Genomic DNA, 18,897 nt, shown 5'->3' with positions numbered 1-18,897 from the left:
GCGGTAGATCCTTCGCGTAAGCTGCTAACGCAAAATTATTGACATGAACATTTTCAAGTTACTTTAACGCTATCTTATTGCCAAATTCTATTGCCAAATTTCACGACTAAAACGAATTGTACGTGACTCGCGCAGATACCAACCTAGTGTCTATATACAAACATCATGTTCTTTCGTTAAACATTGATTATTATAGTATATCGCAGTTCACTATATCTACAATATATATATATATATATATATATATATATATATATATATATATATATATATATATATATGTGTACGCGTATCGTTAATCGCATACACACAATCTGTTTTGATCGACATATTGCTCGGTACCGTTTGTTGCAATGTTATGTAATAATAGAATGAGCAACCCCTAAAGATCGAACAAGATTCCAAATGTGCTCCACGTATCTGCATCCTATGAAAAATTTCAATAAAAAGGGGTTGTGATTACAATTTCGAATTCAGAAGGATCTGCGAGGTATTTACTTACTCTTGTTGGATTAAAAAGAAATACGTATGATAACGTGTTTTATAAACGTTAAATTCCTTCGTTGAAAGGTCTGGGTTAGATTTATTATCGTTAAGCGACCAAGGAACGTTTCATTGAAATATGAATTTCACAAAGCACGATGTAGAAGAAAAATTCAACATGTAAAACGCGTTACGTAGACCAGTATATGTATATACATATGTATGTATGCATATGTGCATGGATCGTGTAGCCCAGTATACGAATGTAAGTATGGAAGATTTATATTGGATTACACATATATGCGTATACATATACGTATATACGATATATGTATATCTATAGCTATATATATATATATATATATATATATATATATATATATATATATATATATGTGCGCGCGTACGTGTATGCATATTATATAAATAAATTTATACAGATATTATTGTTACCGATTACCTTCGTTGTTCTTGCATTCATTCGTCATTAATTACGATTACTTAAATATTTTAACGAAATCTACAAATTGAACATACGATACGCATCTATGTAAGATACGAACCTGAACTTTCGCGGTAACTATACATACATACATATACGATATACACCGTACACCGTGCATAACCTGAGAAAAATATTGACATATATATGTATATTAGCTTTTATATATATATATATAGCTATTTACATACATGTTTATTTGATGTGCGTAGCGGTTAGACGAGCTTTCCATAGCATCGGGATGAAGTGTTTTCTACCATTTAAATAACTGGTAGAAAATAATGCTAGTGTCACCTGTTGTGATACCTTCGTTGACAGAAACGACAAGGAATCAAGTAAATAGATGAAAATGTATTGGGCAGAGTTTTGAACGAACCAACAGTATGGAGGATCTAAAATTTAAATTCTTCGGTCTCATTAATAAGCAGGTGAGGACGAACGTTAACTTGACGGCTCTACGATTACCACGTTACCCGATAGATTCGTGAATGTTCTGAATACAATTCTCTGTTTGTATTTTACTCGAACGTTTTAGGTTATGTTTTACGCGTCAACTGTTCCATGTACCATGTACATAAACAAATAGGTTTAGTCCTTCTAAAAGAATGTTTAGTCGATTGCTTTGACATATTTTATATAACATTTATATATGTTTTTTTTTGTCGAACGTTGTTCAGAACGTAGCCAAGGTTCCGCTTATGGGATTACATTCGGATCTGCTCAATCCCCCAGAGTCACAGAAATCTGAGGATATACAATTGGAAGTTGACCAATCGACAGAAAGCGAACCTGTCCCTGACGAAGATATATTAGAATCTATAGAAGATATTTATTTTAACGAGGATCACAATTTTGATTCTTGTAGACATGAATTAGAAAAATTACCTAAAGTATTGCAATCCAAAGAGATCGAGAGGAGCTATAAGAAGTTGAAACAGCAACATCAGGTCGTATCGAAGAAAGTTTTGCAACTCATTTTGAAGAAACAGAATACTTGTAAGAAAGAGTTTGAGAAAATTTTATCGATACAAGAACAATTACAAGACGTGTTGGAGATCTGTAAAATGGGGAGAGCAGACTTACAATTAGCGGAGAAACAATTTACAACGGCCAGCTTAGGAATACTAGCGAATTATCAAAAACGACAAATTGTAGAAGAACTGTTGAACAACTTGAACACTATAAAAACATTGGTTAGTTTTCCTTTTTTTCTACCGAGTATCGATTACGAGAAAAATCTAAATGTAATCGACATAATATTTTCCAGCAACGTACAGGCGATCGACTGCAGGAACTTCTAAACGAAAAGAATTATCCTAGGGCAATATCATTACTTTTGGAATGCCAGAGCGCCGCTCAGACGTACAAACATTTTCATTGTATCGCGGCTTTACATGGAAAATTACAAGATATATTGGAACAAGCTGAAGAAGCATTGGATGTTACGCTTTCAAAAATGTGTACGCAATTCGACGTAGAAATCTATACGTCTGTGCAAGAGGCTTATGCTCTATTAGGAAAAACTCAATCCGCAATGGACCAACTGCATATGCATTTTACAGCTGCGATTCACAATACCGCTTTTTCGACTGTCCATTCGTACGCGGGCGGAGATACAAAGAGACAGTATAAACAACTTTGCCAATCTGTCCCTCGAGAAAAATGTATCACCTGTTTAACAGAACTATGTAAATCGTTGTGGACAATATTGAGCTCCTACTATTTGGTTGTAAATTGGCATAATAAGCAACAGAACAAAGTCAAGTTTGATTCTGATGTTACAGATTTAGAGGAAACTTTTAGCAAAGAATATGTAAAATGTAAATTAGGAACCAGTATGATTCGCATATGGCACGACGTTGAAATGAAAATATCAATATTTTTAATGAACGCTGACTTGACTTACATTAAATTCGAACAGTTTGTCCGAGTTCTAGGTATAGTTAATAGGTAAGATATACAATATATGTATATAGGTTTTGATTTCGTTTGATAATCGTCGGAGATTTCACTTGCAACAAATTATGTTGCTGGTGGATAGAAAATGGAAGATGGAAGACGGACGATCGAAGACACACAGTATAATCATAAAAATCTATTTTCAGATTAATGGAGATCGGAGAGGAGCTGTGTGGTTTCAAGTCGGAAAATTTACAAGAATCTATAAGGAAACAATCGTTGTCATACTTCTCCCACTATCATGCGTCGAGGCTAGACGAACTTATAATGTTTTTGGAAAACGATGGTTGGGAATTATGTCCTGTCAAGTTGAATTTTGTAGCAACGCAGTTACAGGAATTCAAAAGCTTAAAACCGGCGCTGAATATATGTAAAATATGGAACAATTTAGATAATTCGAACGTTAGCGAGAACGATAATCTGTTGGGCATAGAAAGGGTGCAGAAATTTTTGGAAGGAGGCGTGTCTCCATTTTCTATAAGCCTGGATGACACTATGGATGAAGATATTTTACTGAACAATGAGGTATAATTGATTTTTTCTTTTTATGCTTTATGCATACATGCATGTATATTGTATGTAACAATCACGGTGTACGACAGTACGTCGTGGAAAACAACAAAACAATATGTAATGTAATATAATATAATGTAATATACTATAATATAATATAATATAATATAATATAATATAATATGATATAATATAATATAATATAATGTAATGTGATATGATACGTAGGAAAATCCGACCGCGTACTTTTCCGACGAATCCGATGACGACATCCCGGACGAATTGAAGCACGAATACGTCGACGATTCAGATTACGTTAAGATAAATAAGAGAAAATGTAAACTGAAACAATTGGGACCTATGATTACGAATACCACTTTGAATATATTACGTGTTTGTGTAAAATATTTGCAGATGTCTAGACTCCTACGATCAATCGCAGTTACCGTTATACAAAGTATGATACAATTTTATGAGCTGTGTTTTTACACGGTACACTTGTTTTTCGCTTCGGATCTAGTAAGTTGATTATTTTCTAACGTCTACGGTGTTCCACCGCGAGTTAATGTACCGCGGTCCACGGACTAATTGAACCGACAACTTGAGTAACTGCTCAGAAATTGATTGACAACTGAATTTTTTTTCAGGTGATAAGTAGCGATTCGTTGTATACACCTAAATTAAAGTCATCGTTGGCAAGAATTAAAGAAGATTTAATCGTTTGCGAGAACAATACCGAGGATAACGTTAAAATAAATTCCCATAAAGTACGGCAACCGCAACTCTCTTCCATCATAAACTTGACACAACCAGAGAAACTATATGGTTTGACCGAGCGAATAGTAGCAGTCGAATCTTTAATATTTTTAGGGCAACAGTACGAAGATTTGAAACCATATTTAGAGCATCTTATACCATCTAGCCCTCAACGTGGATTTCTTCATCGATTTTATATGCAAACGATAGCATCGACGACGGACTTGAGAAAGCCTGTATACATGGCGGTAGTATCGCAAGCGCTGGATATGACAAACATTTTAAACTTAATGAATAAAGTTAATTGGGAGGTGGCAGGTGTAATGTCTCAACATAGCAGTTATATCGACGAATTACTTCAGGTATGTGTGTTCGGTTTTCTTTAAAGCACGTAAACGAAAAAACATAGAAGCAAAAGTGAAAGTAAAGCGTTTTCGCTCGTGTAGGAAATATCCGTTCTAAGCGAAAGGCTAAAAAATATTGGAAGTTGTCTCCCTTTATCGAACGATGTTTACAATGCCGTCTGGGAAAACGTTGCCCACCTTATAACCCACACTTTGGTAGAAGGGTATGTGATTATTTATAGATTTTCTGTCAAGATATAATTCCATAGAATTCCATAATCTTCTGTTTACTTTTCTAACGTTACATTTACGTTTCTCATAGTTTTTCTAGTGCCAAAAAGTGTTCAAACGGCGGAAGAGGATTGATGATACTGGATTTCACGCAACTGAAATCAAAGTTCGAGACTTTAACATCTCTGAGACCAATGCCACACAGAGAATACGTTGAACTGTACATTACAGCTTACTATCTTCCAGAGGAAACCTTGGAAGAGTGGATAAAAGAGCACAAGGTAATTTGCAGGCTTCGGTCGGGGTACACAACTACATAAATTAATACTTTCCAAATCAGTTGCATCATTCTGATTTTTTTTTGTTTTGCTACAGGAATATTCTGGCAAGCATTTGATCGGATTAATTTGCTCGGCTTGTCAAAAGAATAAGAAAACTCAGCAACGATTAATAGGTTTAATAGAAGAGCAACGACCTGGTAGATAGCATCAAGCTATCCACTACAATATATGTCAAGATTGCGTCGAAATAGGAATTGTCTAAAAGATGAATTCTTGCGACGAAAATACTCGCGATCGATACGAGCCTTTTCTTTATTCTATTTTTTCTTTTTATCTTATTTCTTTTTTTTTTTTAAATTAATTAATTAGATCTGTTAGCTAAATTAAATTGTCTAGGATTTTTATTAGAGCTCGACGTAAATTTTGTATCCGGTTTCTAAAAAAATTTTTCGTGAAAATAGTCAAAGAAAAAACAGGTTGAGAAACGGATTGTATTGTTGGAAAAACCCGGGCCGAATCAACACTAATCTACTTTTTATGACAATTACTTTTTTTTTCAGAACTAGAATCTCGGGTCCGTTAACAATGACCTACGACAGATCTGTTGAAAATTAGTTCGGTGAAATCGAAGAAAAATGTGACAAAAACACAAATTCGAAATTCTGAATTGCGAAAATAAATATAGTATTAATATGTAAGTACTGTCAGTAACTGAACGGAATCTCATATCGCAACGTATAACTACAATTGAATTCGTACGATACCGTTATGTATAAACGAATTAACACAATCATGTATTTTTCACTCTGTATAATAGAAGAGGTATACAATTTATCACAGTATTAATGTGACTTTTGAGTAAAATACATACACGAGCACCTTTAAATTGTTAAACTATTCGTTAACAAGGATTCTGTCGTTTGACAAATGTTTTGGGCGTGAATCCCGATTCTTTGTCGATGTATTTAAATCATTTTATTTTGAAAAATCTTGTCACATAAAGAATGTATTCTTACGGTTCAAAGTAACTTTTCAAATACACAAGATGATTCCAAAATACGCAACAATACCTCAAAGATTTCTCTCAAAAGACTCCTAACATTAGAACTGGTCAAAAATATTGAATTCCACAGTACAACTTGGCGATTGTAAAATTCTTAATTTTCGCTCGTGTAATATATTTGAATTTGTTTCAGTGCATAGATTCACTTCCTAAAATGTTGCTACGTATTTTGTGAAACACACTGTACATTATACCATATATAATTTTTTGTAACAGCTGTGATCCTGACGAATTTGGAAATTAGTATGATTGGAATTTGTAGATCAAATGAAAACCACAGTCTATTAATCCTATATTTTTATGATCGTTTCCGTTTCAAGTTAAGTACAAAATATTAATTGAATATCTGCGAGAATTTTGTAATATATTTTTAAAAAAGATTTATAAATATCAAGTGCAATTACAAATATTTTGTTCGAATACATTGTTCCGCATTTTTTGCGAACACGCTCTTATAATTTAAAGGTGTCCTTATTATACAAATTAATAATAATAGTAATAATAGTAATAATAATAATAATAATAATATACAAGTATATATATTTTCTCCAGGTTCACCGGTTTCAAATTTTGTAAAGATTATCGATATTTGTCTCATATTATTAACTGTAGTATTACACTTGTTGTGTATTATTTTACTTGTACTAGAAACCAAAAAATTCTATTGCACCTGTAGTAGCTACTCGCAAAAATATTTTAACGTTCACGCGCGTTTGTGGCGAGTTACACGCTCGATTTCTTTTTAGTTAACAACTTTGTATATCTGGAAAATTTATATAAAATAATGATGTTCATGTTTATATCATATTTTACGCGTGTAATCATCTCTCGTGAAGCGTTGCAACTAATTACAGGAGAACAGTTCCTTTTTTTCATGCGTAAAACGCGCGTACTTTCTAACTATGCATCATTGTAATACGACTAAACAAATCTTTCGTTTCTTATTACTTTGGAACATAGGTGCATGGAGAATTCTCTGGCTAATAGTAGGAGGTCCACATTTTCCAATATTGAACTTTACGTATTCAACTTCAGTTATCGTTAATCAAGTAATATTTGTTGATAAAAATACACTTACCCTCTCTAAGCCTATGTGCTTTTTCTCTTTTGAAAGATTAAATTATGTATGTAACTGGTCTCTTGTATAGTTTCCGACCACTTTTTATAAAATGAGAAACAACGGTCCATCGAGTAATCGTTACTAAATGCTGATAATTTATTTGAAATACCGATTCGTTTCCCGACTCCAAAGTGTTTTATATCGGGCCTTGCAACTTTCACTGTATCATGTTGAAATGAATACTTTCAAAATATGGAGGATACATATGATACCACTAGAACAATAAATATGATACCAAATGCTTACTTTGACAATAAATATGTTCGCCAATGTTACATATTAATACTATGTTAAGTTGTAGTATGTAATAACAATTATGAAACTTGTATGCGCCTACTCTTCCTTTTTGTGATCCTTTTTGTTTTCTCTTTTTTTTTCTTCTTCTTCTTCTTTCTTTAGTACACTCAACAGTTCGACTATAAATGCTTTTGTTATTTCATACCGAAGAGAATGAATAAATATATTGCTATTACAAGAAATTCGTCTTCTCATTCGAATGAAAATGATTGAGATAACTGCTACGAAGAATTCATTGTTTGCTTATAAAAGTCATACATATAATCAGACTTCAGAGAGTTAACGGAGCAACGTTCTTCACAGTTACGAAAATTCCCTTACAAATTGTGTTTCCACCAACTTAATTATGTAAACTGTAAACAGTGTGGCTAAAAAATATTCTTGCTTTCAATGAGAATTTAGTAATTCTTGGTAACAGCTACATCAAATGTAAAGAAGTATTTTCCAGTGTAGAATAACATATTATTACACATTTATATTGTTATTTTAATAAGAAAGAATTATACCCATCGAAAATTACATATGTTACGCATACTTCACATTTAATTTTGTTAATGTCAGATGTAAAGCAATTACAAGTATCTTGTTCGTTCGAATGAAGTTTATTGCCAAAATCTGCTGACCATTTCGTATAATCGAATAAGTATTTTTTTTTTTTAACAACAACTAGTCCTCAACAAAACTACTCCTGCTACAAATATCTTGTTCTTTTTGCTTATAATTAAAACGAACGAAGAAAATAACGTATGAATTTCTTTCGTATGAACACAAAATTGATGGTAATGATGCAGTATAAGCATGTATACCCATAGAGCACTGTTCAGTACAAGTGAACGGGTACTAGCAATTAGTATGTTACTGCTTTTCCGAAGCCTGTTCATGGCCATAAATATCCGTTAATTAGTTTTCATTGGTCGCAAGACGAATATTATTATTATTACAATTCTGACGAATCGTTGCGAATGCCAGGTCAGGTCGTACTGGCCCGCTAGCTGTGATAATCGGCTCTTAAGAAGCCGGTTCTTCTTATCACTGTACCATCAAGAATGACACATCTACTCTGCCGTAATTCTGATACTGATTTCTTTCTTTCAAAACGAGTTTATCGAAATATTTACTGTGATAGTTCCAAATTACCCGCATTCATCGGCAGTATTCTATTCGAATTGTATCAGGATGAGATATTATTTGGTACGGATGCCAAGAACAAGAATCCGACAACCTTATATATCCGTATACCATTACTGATATTTCATATAAAGTAATACAATCTGTTAAAATCCTAATGCCTTAACATAATCGTGGAATGCAAATTAAAACATTAATATAGCAATTCATTTAAAGAGTAACACACCGCCATCGCTCGGCTTTTAATGATAATCTGTTATGCAAGTATGAAGCTCGTAAAAAATGGAATTTGAATGTCAACGAAGTTCTTCTTTTTGTAGAATTAATTAGAATCGATAAATATTACGTTTATCATCTTATTCTACGGATTACTATTTAAAAAAGGAAACGAGACTCGCAGCAAACATGCACCGATTCTTTCCTTCAAGACCTAATCCTAATTCTGCATTATTTAATTACTTAACTGGTAAGAAATATTGGCAAATTTAATGCTGTTACACTAGTAACATTGTTCTTAATTTCCTTTCACCTTCCTTTTTCCGTTTTGAGCTTGTAATAATAACAGATTAGAACTGTCGTATCGTATTAAATCTTGCGGCTTATCTTTTGTGCGTACAGAAAACAACCTCGCCACTCCGCGCGCGCGCACGCACGCGTGTCTAGATGCATTATAATACAGTTTAATCAAACGCGAAGATGAAATATGTACGAAAACATATAAACAAGTTTGAAAATGAAAGCCGTCCGATATGCGTTCAGATATGACAGAATTGGAAGACAATCACAATAAAAGAGGTACAAGTGAAATCATAGAAATACTCTGATGCATCTGGATAGTAACAAAGTTTTATCAATGAGTATTACTCTGGTGTTATATCGAACCATTCGTGTAAGTCTTTCGAACGTTTACTTACATATATCGATGAGATTATATGTATGAATATTACAAGATACGGATTACGTAGCATCAACGATAACCAATCAGATACCAATTTGAAGCATGAAAATTTTAATGGATCATTACGTAAACGATCATTTGAAGTTGCAAAGATATTTTCGTTTTCTTTAAATGCATCCCTTAGTACCACAAACGGCACAGAATTTTTTGTGTTCTCTTACAATTAGTAACATAATGCGATACGCACGCGCATATACATACATTTAAATTATGATAAAATGATGAACATGTTAACTTAATATTGTAGTAACTATTTTCATGGACTTCAGTAAACAGTTAGTAACAAAGTCTTTTATAATATCTTTTGGTACTTTGATAAATTTCTATTTATATAGCATTAATATTACTGAAACGCACCATTCGATATCGATGGTTGTCTTATATTTGCAATTGTATGGTTAAAGTGATCTCTTTTCTCTTATGGATCTTAACGATCATTGTCAGTTGCATTACAGAGCCTCTACATGATAAATAAAAAGTGAAAAGACAAAGCAAACGTACATTCTTGGTATGCGGCTAATCGATGAAAAATAAATATTTACTCATAATTTATGATTACTGGTCAACCATGTAAGACCTTCGTAAAGCCCATCCCCTGTTGTGGCACACGACGGTTGAACATACCAATTCCTGTCTCGTATCCTAGTTAAACCCAACTTCTCCTGTATTTCATGCGGTTTCATTGCTAGAAATTATAACAGAAATAATATTTCTACCTTAGGTAACTTTAAAGCATTTCGTTAGCGAATAACAATGCTTACCATCAGGAAGATCTTGCTTATTTGCAAAAATTAAAATTATAGCATCTCGCATTTCTCTATCATTTATAATTCGATGAAGTTCTTGACGTGCTTCATCGATTCGATCTCTATCGGCACAGTCTACTACAAAAATAAGTCCCTGTGTTCCTGTATAGTAATGACGCCACAGCGGACGTATTTTATCTTGACCACCAACATCCTAAACAAAAATTTGTGCTTCGTAACGAACGGTATCTATAAAACTGCTACGTATAAAATACATTAGACGTTGCTTACCCAAACATTGAACTTAACGTTCTTATAGGTAACTGTTTCTACATTGAATCCTACAGTTGGTATAGTTGTTACAGACTGTCCTAATTTAAGTTTATATAATATCGCTAATATATTATTAAGAAAACAACAATTGAGGCAAAATGATAATGTAGCTTTACTAAAATTTCTTATCTGTTCTTGATAAATCCTATACACAGAAATAAAAGAATACATATAAAGGATACTAGTTTTCCCAGCAGCATCTAGTCCTAACATAAGAATTCGCATTTCCTTGTTGCCAAAGATTTTTGACAACAATTTTCCCATCTTGCCAGCTGCTTCTTAAGCACCTGGCACCTAAGTTAAACAAATTTTAGTATTAAATAAAACCTTTCTTGCAAAAGAATGTAGTACTTCAGAGACACGCCGAGACTCTATACAGTCTTATTTTGAAACTACAATGTAGCGGAACGTACTATACGACAATGTTAACAGAGAGATCTTAACAGTAATGTATCCAGATCGAAAGCAAATAATATAGTGAAAATAAAAAATTCTACAAATCTTAACCTCTATGTTAGTTTTAATATCTTCACATAAGAATAACATTTTAACGATTAATACAACTTTGAAATATCCCTCCAACCCAAGGACATTTCTCCTAACCTACAACGAACATATATAACGTACTGAAATAAATAAATATCAAGGAAACGATAGGACAGAAAATAAATTCGTGGCATAATCGTAAAATAGACGGATGTATGGTTAACAATTTCATTAATTTAGAGTATTTTAGAGAAGAGAAAAGAATGGTCTATGAAATAATACCGAATAGTCGTCGCGATAAATACAGCAATCGGTCGTGTAACTTGCATGACAATTGATGACGAATATTTTTTTTTTTAAGAAATCCTACGTGTCAGCAATACGCCGGAGGTGTGTAATAAGAAGTGGCCGTATATGTAACTCACCGAAATACATTTACGACGGGCGAGTACTGTATCATGAACGTGTAAACATATCACACCGCTACACGCAACTTATTATTACAGCCGTAGTATTGCCGCGGCATCGTAAGAAATGTTATTTAGCCACGTACAACATGATGTCTCTTCGTAAGTCACAGGCAAACACGCGTGTAACTTAAACGAAATATTGAGATCACGTCTGCATGTTGCATTCAGCTCTAACAGAGAATTTTCGAGCGCCACCGTATGTCGCGATCTATTACTAACCCTTAATTGCCGATACGTTTTAAATATTACATCACGCGTCAAACTATAGCGGTACAACTTATTTTATTCGCATACACGCATGCACCTGGCTGTCTTAAAAATGCTCGAAAAACTTTGTCAGCGTATTGCCTAATGTCAAATACAGTCAGAATGAAACGTATAATTTTGTACTATTACAAATTTTTATGACACAAGTTTATCAATTTTCTCTTCCATCGTACGTTATCGGAATTTGCACAGGACATCCAAACAACTCATGATTCATCATACGGATTAAGTTGGTGTGAGTCGAGCAACATATTGAAAAATATATAATTGGTACATATCTGCAGAAAAAAACTTCAATTTTCGAAAGAAAACGATCGCTCACAATATGACGGACATGCATAAACATTATGTTCATGTACATTTCCTCTGTGCTCAAAAACTGAAATAAGATGATACACGATGTATCATATTACGTTAATTGAGTACGTACAAAGCAAGTACCTGTGACCTATATATACACATATACGTATACACTATTAATACGTATTACAAATATAAACTAATTAATATCTATCAGGGTAAAATAGCATATGTGTTCGATAGGCACCGTAGTACATATTGCTTTTTGTACTGTACGCACTTCAGGCAGCAGACCGTACAATATAAGAGGTAAGCGAAACAATTCCTGTGCCCTGATTGGGTGACGATTCGCTGGTGCGACAGTGCTGCTTCCGTGTCCCGAGATAAAGAGGGATAGAGTGGAGCTAGCAAAGGACATGACGCGAGCTCGCTTGCTTTCGTTCTATCTATCTCGCTCATCGCTCTTTCTCTTTCTCTTTCTGGAAAGTCTGCATATCTATATATTTACAGTTGAATATGGTTGGATACGCAGTAGAACGGTGGGGATAAAGTGCTTACGCGCAGATAAGACATACAGAAAAAGCAAAACGTGCTGAAAGAGTTGGATGAAGGGGCACGGCCGTGGGAGGGACGTGTCTTGTATTTAACAATTATTCTTGATTGCAATTTTCTTTAACTGTTTGAACACTTTTTTAGCTATTCTTCGTACTCATTTGTATTCCGATAAACAAACCAACAGTCGAGTGAAGAACTTGAAATTCTTTAACATGCTGCTTTCGAGTTTGTATTCGCTTCGAAAAATTTGCTGATTGTGTGTGTAATTCTTTTCTTATAAAATTATCTAAAGTACATATTGCTGTTAGACATATAAATGTATATGTACCAATTAATAAATGAAATGTCTATATACGATTTCGATTCGTGAAATTCTGGTTTGATTTTGGTAACAAAACATCGGCAGATTGACATTTTTGACAGTGTTGCACGGTGAATGTCACGCTGTCGAACGTTTTCGTTTTGCATAGCTGGAATGCAAGGACGTCTTTCTTCGCAACCTTTCACTATTCATTCCCAACCATTGTCGATAAATCGAGATTGTTTTCGCAACGGTATTGAATAATTCACAATCGTTTCGATTATTTCATCTACGCATATATATTACATACATAGGTAGGCGATCATATAGAAACCGGCAATAAGAAGCGTTGTAACTGTATCGGTTTGATGTATGGATGTATGTACATATGTACATACATATGTAGGTTGTACGATAAAGGTTACGGTCTCGATGACTAGCATCGAATTCGAACGATACGTCGAGAAACGAATAAACTCTGCCATGTATTTATATATGTATGTGCCATGCATAACGCGTACGTCAACGACACGCGATTGTAACCGTAAACCATTACAGGCGTAACAGCTAACAGGAAAATGTGCTGGGAAGGAGACAGAGAATCGATAGAGAAGTTGGAAGGGCGAGAGGGGTTAATAATAAGAGAAATCGTATCGTATCAACGTGCTACGTGGAATAGTGAAAGTGAAAGTGAAAGTGATGTTACCCCGATCTATCTATGAGATGGGATAGGTTATCTGCAGTCTGGACTTTGGACACAGAATACTTATTCTGTGGCCTGAACGAGACACCTGTTGCTCGACGCGTTTTAGGCACACTTATGAGTTGGGATATGTTGCCGGCTTCGACGAGATACCTGTTGCTCGACACGTTTTAAGCACACTCTCCTCGATGTACCGTTACAAGACCGTAACGCAGACACGTATCGTGAAGCTCGCCGATAACGTTTCTGATAACGGTATTACGATAAGTTGACACATAGCTGAAAACGTGGTGCCGATTATTGTCAAACCAAGATACAAACGCGACTATGGACGCTCTACGGAGAAAAGTTGCCCCTTTTGGCCAAGAACATCTGTTACAATTTTGGGACGAATTATCAGAGGAGGAGAGAGACGAACTTCGTCAAGACATACTGGAATTGGATTTTGCAGAAGTGACTTCGTGTTATGAGAAAGCTATGCACGTTTTCTCTTCGATGCAAAGCGGTACGCTAGACGACAAGGTGACTCCTATTCCTAAAGAGAGGATAGGCTCTGTCAAGACGACTGACAGAGAACAACTGAAAATATATGAGAAATTGGGCCTTGAAGACATTGCGAATGGTAAGGTAGCGGTGTTATTGATGGCAGGGGGTCAAGGTACTCGATTGGGAGTTTCTTATCCCAAGGGTATGTACAATGTTGGATTACCATCTGGTAAAACACTGTTTCAACTACAAGCCGAAAGAATCATTCGTTTAGAAAATATAGCTGAGATGGAATGTGGAAAACGAGGAGAGATTACTTGGTATTTATAAGAAAATATATGTTTATTATGTAATGTAAATAGGTTTTGGGTGGGTTAATAATAGTTCTCTCTTGTCAGGTATATATTAACCAGCGAAGCCACTCACGTCGCTACAGTTGATTTCTTGCGTGAACATAGTTACTTTAACTTGAAAGAGGAAAACGTGAAAACCTTCAAACAAGGCATGATGCCATGTTTCACCTTCGAGGGAAAAATCATTTTGAGCGAAAAGCACAAAATCTCTAAAGCACCGGACGGTAACGGAGGATTATACCGAGCTTTAAGGACGCAAGGAATATTGGACGATATGGTACAACGTAGAATACGCAGTGTTCACGTTCATTCGGTAGATAATATCCTGATAAAGGTGGCCGATCCTATCTTCCTGGGATATTGTATATCGTCGTCCATAGATTGCGGAGTGAAGGTAGTAGAAAAATCATCGCCGAGCGAAGCAGTAGGAGTCGTGTGCAAAGTATGTTGATAGTTGCTGTAATTGTTTACCGAGTACTATCGATAAAGACATTTTTTATATTATTGTTACCACAGGTGAACGATACTTATCAGGTCGTCGAGTACAGTGAAATTTCAAATGAAACAGCTGAATTACGCTATGACAATGGAGAGTTGGTGTACAACACTGCAAACGTGTGTAATCACTACTTTACCGTAGATTTTCTTTCTGCAGTTAGTAATAACTATGAAAAGGAGATGCAGGTGCATATTGCCAAAAAGAAAATTCCATATGTAGATGCAAATGGACACAGACAAATTCCTACGGCCCCAAATGGTATTAAAATAGAAAAATTCGTGTTCGATGTGTTCAAATTTGCAAAACAATTAGCAGTTTGGATGGGTGTTCGCCAGGAAGACTTTAGTCCTCTTAAAAATGCTGATTCGAGTGGTCAAGATTGCCCAAGCACTGCGCGTAACGATGTACTAGAACTTCATAGAAAGTGGTTGCTAAATGCAGGAGCAATAAGTGTAACGAATGATGTAGAAGTATCTCCTTTAGTGTCTTACGCAGGAGAAAACCTGAGTCATGTGGGAGGTCAATCCTTTGAAGGTCCTTGCGTTCTGGAGTAGTACAACCGGATATCGTGAAACTTTTTCATAACGATAACAACAGTATATATTTTTATATACAATTATAAGTCTACGATCCATAACATGGATATACTACTTACCTTTTTCTTGTTTAGTAACGAAGATTAGACATTATACATTTTTAATGATCCTACAGAAACTTTGTCCCAGTAATATATATAAAAGCAATGATAGATATATACAGGCGCGCGCGCGCGCACACACACTTACATAAAATAAATAAATTTTTAAGCATAAAGTAAATTAATCATAGGATTTTTAATTATATCATAAATATTAAATTAACTGTATTGTATATGTATACACGCATATATTAAATTTAATTTCTCGAACAAAATGCGTTTATTATACAAATCTTCTAAACATCATGTAAATCAATAAAAGAACAAAAGGGTACTACAGGAAACTCTTATAATATATGTAGTAGTTTATCAAAAGAATTGCTGATTACCCTAACAGAGTTTACCTTACACACGACCATCACTGATCTGTCTATATTTTTCCGTCATTTACTCAAATTTGATTTCAGGAAGTACCGCTATCACAGAATACGTAGTTCTCTAAACTGCTATACTGAAACACTGACAACATTGAGGCACAGACGAGATATAGGAGTATAGAGTCTACTCCTAACTCTGCAAACTGCAACGAGGTCTGATATTACAAATTACTTCACGATAACGTAAAAATAGGCATAGGCATAGATAACGTAAAATTTAGATTGGACTTTCAGGAAACACAATTGACCACTTCTGTGGTCCTATACCTTGACCTACCTTGACCTACCTCGTCTGTGACCATTTGTGACTGAGGATTTTTAGTTCTCTAGTCGATGTAGGGGGTTCACACTCCCGGAGAATTTACGAAGCTTCGGGGAAGGTACCGAAGAATGTAGCCTACTCTACATTTTTATCGAACCACGTGGTCAGAATGTTAAGAAATCACTAGATTTGTAGTTCAACGAGAACAAGAATGTAAACACTTTATTCAAAGGCTAGAGATGCGTTTGATGTGACAGTACAGGTAACTGACGAGGAACGCCTCGTATGACTGAGCGACTCAGAATTGCTCAGAATGCTCAGGGCAACTCTGTCGAGCGGTCGAAGTACGCCTCGTGTAACGGTTGATAACGGTCAATAGTAACTGGTAGTAACTGATAGTAACGGTCAACTGTGAGTGACTGTGAGCAACTGTGAGCAACTGCGAGCGATCGTTGGGAGTAGGACCAAGTAGGACCAAGTAGAGTAGTACTGCCAACTCTTTGTCTGTGCTCTCTCCTTAGGCGCGGCCTAGGGGAATGGCGAAACTAGCGCCAAACTGATTAAACTGATTTTGTCATAACTGGCACTGACGAGGTATAGGGGTAGACCAATCGCCATTTGGGGTTTCGTGTCTCACGATCTGAAATATCGACATCGTTATTGTTACTAACACTACATATGTATAATAGACTGGAAACGCCGCGCCGCAGTATACAACTGTTGAAATATAATAATTGTTTGTAAGTATACATTATAAATATGCAGTCACATATTTTTATCGCATTGTTTACAATATACATATATATAACTATAGAGACAACAGTATACATACCTAATGCTTCGTAATATTATTAGGAATTAGCTATTGTGCATCAGTTATAGATTTAACTTTTAAAAAAACCTGAAAGAGTATCGCACAAAGTTCTTAATAAAAAGGTGAAAAAATAAAAGAAAACAAGCTCAGAATGAGCAACGTTGGAACATTAACTTTTCGGTTAATAAGGACATATGCCTCGAAATCTTTTACCCAAGCTGCTGGCATTCAAGGAAAACTTGAAAAATTAGACTTACCAGATGATAGAGAAGAGATCGACAACGAAGATTTAGATGCATACACGTCCGATTTTATGAACATCAGAGAATCGCACAAGATGCACGAAAGGTATATTTTCAAGAATGATAAAAAACAATACATTTCATGCTAATATTTAAATTTGTTTGGTTAGTCTAATCATTTTTAATAATATAACAATTATTTATGCGTTACTAGAGAAATAGAAAAGTCTAAAGAGAAGCTGAAACAACGTATTGTTAAAAGCAAATATTTTAAAGAAACGGAACCAAAATTTCTGACATTCAGGGAAAAGGATCAAATACAGAAATTGCATGAAAGCAATCCACTGGAATGGACACCAGAAAAATTGAGCAACAGTTTTCCAGCCTTGCCTGAAACAATCCGAAGTGTTTTAAAAGCAAAATGGGTACCTAAATCGATAGATAGGATTATTAAATTCGACACTGAAGTCGTAAACAATTGGAAGAATTTCAAAAGTGGTAGATTAGTGGTAAACCCTATCTTACGTGAACATTTAATGAAATTCAAAGATAGAAAAATTGCTTTACCCAATAAAGAGGACTCGAGTAAAACATTAGTACCTCCGAAAATGGAATTTCTAAAGCCAAGAAGTTCACTATTTTCAAGCATTTTAACGAAAAGTGCGAACGAAAAACAGCCTGTTCAGGACCAGAAATTAATTTCTTCCGAAAGCGAAATAAATCGAAATAAACAAATATTGTGTACTATAAACAGGAATGACTTGGAAAAATCTATGGTACAGGTAAACAGCTCCGACTATATGAAAATTAATAAACGGAAGTCTGTTGCAAATGAAAAGATACTAACTTTCAACGAATTTATGAAAGTACAGTTGAAACAATTGTACAAGAAATCCCCGGAAGAAGGCATAACATTATTGCAGACATATAGAAAGTACATAGAATCAATGAATTTAGGAGTTGTAGAATCTAAGGAGTCTACTAATTCTGTGGAACAAGTAAAGAAGGAAAATATAACACCAACAAAAAGTGTGTTGACAGAAAATGTACCAGTAGTTGAGAAAAATGAAACTCAGACAAAAGTAGTAAACACGTTAAATACAGAACGCGGTGGCGCCGTAGATACGTACGTAAAAGATAGAAAAACAGATATAGACACAAAATTCGAATACACGAAACCTATAAAAATTCCTAAAAACGTATGGAAACAAGGTCTGACGTACAGAGTAAAGGATTGCTATTATGACGATGATGGAGAATTTTTGTATAGAGTACCAGGATTGAGATTGTAACTTACATAATTGACAAATACATTTCTTTAAAACTGTTATTCTGGCATTTTCTGTGCTTCACATTTTGAGCTATACATAT

General features: G+C 34.7%; 4 protein-coding genes and 1 long non-coding RNA gene across 10 annotated transcripts; 4 read left to right on the top strand and 1 right to left on the bottom strand.

Annotated features, from left to right (window-relative positions):
• Positions 1-980: 980 nt before the first annotated feature.
• Vps50 (vacuolar protein sorting 50) lies at positions 981-6,139 on the top strand. 2 transcript variants are annotated; one of them, XM_076791526.1, is made up of 11 exons: positions 981-1,059; positions 1,198-1,413; positions 1,663-2,178; positions 2,253-2,935; positions 3,091-3,469; positions 3,686-3,976; positions 4,105-4,575; positions 4,660-4,781; positions 4,880-5,069; positions 5,164-5,266; positions 5,630-6,139. In XM_076791526.1, the coding sequence occupies exons 2-11, from the start codon at positions 1,369-1,371 to the stop codon at positions 5,650-5,652; spliced, it is 2,823 nt and encodes a 940-aa protein (XP_076647641.1). In that variant the 5' UTR covers positions 981-1,059; positions 1,198-1,368; the 3' UTR covers positions 5,653-6,139. The 2 variants fall into 2 exon arrangements, with proteins under 2 accessions (XP_076647641.1, XP_076647640.1); XM_076791525.1 differs by lacking the exon at positions 981-1,059 and having other exon boundaries at positions 1,165-1,413.
• A 3,907-nt stretch (positions 6,140-10,046) lies between these two features.
• Positions 10,047-11,764, bottom strand: Arf51f (ADP-ribosylation factor 6). 5 transcript variants are annotated; one of them, XM_076791538.1, is made up of 6 exons: positions 11,626-11,764; positions 10,897-11,008; positions 10,673-10,776; positions 10,397-10,595; positions 10,178-10,320; positions 10,047-10,095 (listed from the first exon to the last, which is right to left on the bottom strand). In XM_076791538.1, exons 2-5 carry the CDS (start codon positions 10,976-10,978, stop codon positions 10,178-10,180), a joined length of 528 nt encoding a protein of 175 aa, XP_076647653.1. In that variant the 5' UTR covers positions 10,979-11,008; positions 11,626-11,764; the 3' UTR covers positions 10,047-10,095. The 5 variants fall into 5 exon arrangements, with proteins under 5 accessions (XP_076647653.1, XP_076647654.1, XP_076647650.1 ...); XM_076791539.1 differs by having other exon boundaries at positions 10,047-10,320; positions 10,884-11,008; XM_076791535.1 differs by having other exon boundaries at positions 10,047-10,320.
• A 405-nt stretch (positions 11,765-12,169) lies between these two features.
• Positions 12,170-13,378, top strand: LOC143356115 (uncharacterized). Its single transcript, XR_013082615.1, has 3 exons — positions 12,170-12,359; positions 12,455-12,546; positions 12,748-13,378. It is a non-coding gene; the product is annotated as an uncharacterized LOC143356115 (long non-coding RNA).
• Positions 13,379-13,626: 248 nt separating this feature from the next.
• Mmy (UDP-N-acetylglucosamine pyrophosphorylase mmy) lies at positions 13,627-16,345 on the top strand. Its single transcript, XM_076791529.1, has 3 exons — positions 13,627-14,602; positions 14,681-15,077; positions 15,152-16,345. Exons 1-3 carry the CDS (start codon positions 14,124-14,126, stop codon positions 15,686-15,688), a joined length of 1,413 nt encoding a protein of 470 aa, XP_076647644.1. The 5' UTR covers positions 13,627-14,123; the 3' UTR covers positions 15,689-16,345.
• Positions 16,346-16,739: 394 nt separating this feature from the next.
• Positions 16,740-18,856, top strand: LOC143356111 (uncharacterized). The gene is made up of 3 exons (XM_076791531.1): positions 16,740-17,210; positions 17,326-17,632; positions 17,741-18,856. The coding sequence occupies exons 2-3, from the start codon at positions 17,436-17,438 to the stop codon at positions 18,816-18,818; spliced, it is 1,275 nt and encodes a 424-aa protein (XP_076647646.1). The 5' UTR covers positions 16,740-17,210; positions 17,326-17,435; the 3' UTR covers positions 18,819-18,856.
• The last annotated feature ends 41 nt before the right edge of the window (positions 18,857-18,897 follow it).

This window comes from Halictus rubicundus, chromosome 8 (assembly GCF_050948215.1).
Source record: "Halictus rubicundus isolate RS-2024b chromosome 8, iyHalRubi1_principal, whole genome shotgun sequence".
Taxonomy (NCBI): Eukaryota; Metazoa; Arthropoda; class Insecta; order Hymenoptera; family Halictidae; genus Halictus; species Halictus rubicundus.
Note: the sequence above shows the minus strand (reverse complement) of the source record. Positions and strands in the feature narration are given on the sequence as shown.